The sequence below is a fragment of the Parus major genome, unplaced genomic scaffold, assembly GCF_001522545.3.
Source record: "Parus major isolate Abel unplaced genomic scaffold, Parus_major1.1 Scaffold388, whole genome shotgun sequence".
Lineage (NCBI taxonomy): Eukaryota > Metazoa > Chordata > Aves > Passeriformes > Paridae > Parus > Parus major.
Window position 1 is genome coordinate 63,789 of NW_015379305.1, and position 3,214 is coordinate 67,002.

The following is a 3,214-nucleotide window of genomic DNA, read 5'->3' on the forward strand; positions in this document are numbered from 1 at the left end:
CGGGGCCTCCGCGCCCGCCGCCTCCCGCCCGCGATGGCAGCGCCGCGCCGGCCCGGCGGGGTTTATATAGGCGAGAGGCAGGGCTAAGCACGGCCACGCCCACAGAACAGGGCGGGGAGGAACCGAGCCGCCAATAGGAGCGGCCACGGAGCGCGCGGCGGCCAATAACGGGAGTCGGCGCGCGGGGAGACAAAGGGGGCCTGAAGAGCTTGGGGTGACCTCGGCGAGCGCCTGCTCCGAGACCGCGGGAGGACGGCGGGCGGAGCAGGAGGAGAGGGAGTGGGGGGGATCCTGCTGAAGGCCTGAGGGAAGGGCGAGGAGCGGGGACGGAGAGGGTCGGCGGCTGAAAGGCGGAGCAGGCGGGAAAAAGGCCACTCTGCGCGAGGGCCTCGCCGCGCTCGCAGAGGCTGCCGGTAGATGGAGTCCGTGCGGGGGTTGCGCGTGCGCACTGCGACCGCCTTCTGGCCACACACCCCCTCCCGTTCCAGCGCCGGTGTCTCCTCCGTCCCTTGGCCGCGTACTCACGTTACCGTTCCGTTCGTGACGTCACCGAACCGGTTCTACTATCCCCCCCCCCCCGCCCAACGGGCCCGGTAACGGAACGCACGGCGCGCGCGCGCGGCTCTCGCGAGAAACAGCGCAGCGGCGCCGCCGCGTCTCGCGAGAGCAGCGCGGCGTCTGGCGCGCGCCCCTCTTTCCCGCCTCTCGCTGTCACGCGCTCTCGCGCCGGCGCAGTGTCCCGGCACGCGCCTCCCGCGGCCCTCGTGACACGACCCGCCCCGGTCACGTGACCCGGCACGCGGGGAATCGCTGCCCGCGCTTCTTTTTGAGGCGAAAAACGCCAAAATCGGTGGAAAAGTCCCGCAGCCCCACCCACGAACAGCCCCCTTTAATCCACACCGGCACCAAGCCCCACAGGTGTCTCAGAGCTGGTTTCTCATAGGTTTTGCAGGCTTTAATGTTTTTTTTCCCCCATTTTTCCCCTCAGGGCCCGGCAGCCCCCTCAGGGACACTTGCGCTCCACGCACTGCTTCCCGCCCTCCTCGTACTCCTGCTTGGAGATCCACATCTGCTGGAAGGTGCCCTGCGGGGAATTGGGGGCGTTCTGAGGGTTGTTGGGGAGTCCCGGGAGGGGAGGTGCCCCCGGCTCTCCCCAGAGCCCCAGACTCACGAGCGAGGCCAGGATGGAGCCCCCGATCCAGGGGCTGAAGCGCCGCTCCATGGTGCTGTTGCTGGCGATGAGCTTCAGCCGCATGCTCTGAGGGGGGGGGGTCACTGGGAGTCACTGGGGGAACAACTATGAACCACTGGTGGCAACTGGGAGCCACTGAGGGTGACTGGGAATCCGCTACAGGCAACTGGGAGTGACTGGCAATAACTGGGAGAAACCCAGAGGTCCAGTCTGGGTACCCCCACCAGCCCCAAACGCCCTTCAGAGGGGTTTAGCCCTCAGAGTTTTTAGGCTCTGGGTTTTACCCCAAATCCCCAAATCTGGGGGTCTCTCCCGGGGACAGTTTGGGGTTCCCATCCGGTTCCCCCTCCCGAATTGTGAGGGTCCCTCAGGGGGTAAATCTGGGGTGTCCTCCAGCCCCTCCCAACCCCCCGTCCCGACCTCGGGGGTTCCTCACAGGGGGAGTTTTCTGGGCCAGCTCCCGGTTCAGGCGGTCGGTGAAGCCCTGCAGCAGCGTGTTCCCGCCGGTGACAATGACGCTGCCGTAGAGACCCTGGGGGGACACGGGGAGGGGAGCGGCAGGATTTGGGACATCCCTGCCGCTCCCCACAGCCCCCCGAGCCCACAGCCCCGGGACGCACCGGCCGGATGTCGATGTCACACATCCCGATGCTGGTGGTGACCACGTGTCCCACGCCCAGCATGGTGTTCCCCGAGAGACCCTGAGGAAAGGGGGCATCAGGGGGTCCCAAAAACACCCCCTGAACCCTCTGCCCGCTGGGAATCCCCAAACCCCCCCAAAGACCCCAAAAACCCTGCTGGGGACCCTTAAGCCTTGACCTTGGAAGAGTAAAAGAGCAGAACTTGGGGGATGTGGGTCCACTAAAGCCCCCAGGACCCCAAAAGCCCTGAGCCCACTCAGAGATCCCCCTAAGACCCTCAAACCTTGACGTTGGAGGGGTCAAAGAGCCCCTCAGGGATGCGGAGCCGCTCGGCCCCGTAGTCAGTGTTGTACCCGTTGGGCATCTCGTAGTGAACCGTCGGCATCTGCGCTGCCACCCTGGGGGGAAAACAGTGGATTTTGGGGTCTTCCCCACCCCAAAATTCCTCCCCAGACCACCCCAGAGTCCCAGCACTCACTGCTCGTCATAGGGAGAGTCCGAGACCTGCAGCACGGAGGCCTGGAAGTCCTGGATCACCTCCTGGGGGAAAAGGACCCCAAAAAAGGGGGTCAGAACCCCGAATCCCCCCTCAGTGGCTCCCCAAACTCCCCCTACTCACATTGCAGGTGAAGTTGTGCCAGGACTTGGACACCTGGGGCAGCTTCTCCTTCTTCTTCCAGCTCGGGGGGGCCCCTTCCCTCACCGGCTCCTGGGAAAGGGGGGGTCCCGGGGGCGTGGTCAGCCCCAAAGGGGCGTGGCTTGTGATTAATGATGCTAAAGAGGCGTGGTTAAAGGAAAGTGCTGGAGCATCCCCTGGGCTGGGGCAGCGGGAGGGGTCCAAGGGTGACGTTAATGAAAGGGTGGAGCCAAACAATAGAACTGCACAAAATAGGCGTGGTCTGAAATGGGTGGAGCTGATGTACAGGGTGAATAAGATTTGGCTGTCCAAAAGGGGGTGGAGCTAAAGAATGAGCCCACCCCAAAGTGGGTGGGATTAAGGGATAAATCCCTCCCCTGGCCACACCCACCTTGGCAGCGATCATGTAGGGGGGCACGATGTCGATGTTGAGCTCCTGGAACAGCTCCCGGCACTGCATGGAGATGAAATCCCCGGCCAGGGGCGACTTCACGATGCCTGTGGGGCGGGGCCCAGGTGAGGCTCCGCCCACACCTCACCTGGGACAGGTGTGCGCTCACCTGGCTGTGGAGCGTGGCCTTTGCGCTTCTTCCAGGTGAGCCTTCACCTGTCCCGGGTGTGTCCTGGGTGTGTCCTGGGTGTGTCCTGGGTGTGTCCCAGGTGTGTCCCGGCTGTGTCCCGGCTGTGTCCCGGGTGACCGTCCCCCACCCCAGGTGTGTCCCAGGTGTGTCCCAGGTGTGTCCC

The 3,214-nt window shown here is 64.8% G+C and overlaps 1 protein-coding gene across 1 annotated transcript in view; it reads right to left on the reverse strand.

Annotated features, from left to right (window-relative positions):
- Window positions 1–930: 930 nt before the first annotated feature.
- The window catches only part of ACTL6B (actin like 6B), a gene marked incomplete at its 5' end in the record, with an annotated part of 3,964 nt that continues 1,680 nt past the window's right edge, over window positions 931–3,214 (reverse strand). Inside the window, 8 exons of the mRNA XM_033511615.1 lie at window positions 931–1,084; window positions 1,172–1,258; window positions 1,629–1,724; window positions 1,813–1,893; window positions 2,117–2,231; window positions 2,312–2,373; window positions 2,453–2,542; window positions 2,862–2,977. Of these exons, the coding sequence (XP_033367506.1) occupies window positions 1,004–1,084; window positions 1,172–1,258; window positions 1,629–1,724; window positions 1,813–1,893; window positions 2,117–2,231; window positions 2,312–2,373; window positions 2,453–2,542; window positions 2,862–2,977 (728 nt within the window). The remainder of the gene's footprint in view (window positions 1,085–1,171; window positions 1,259–1,628; window positions 1,725–1,812; window positions 1,894–2,116; window positions 2,232–2,311; window positions 2,374–2,452; window positions 2,543–2,861; window positions 2,978–3,214) is intronic.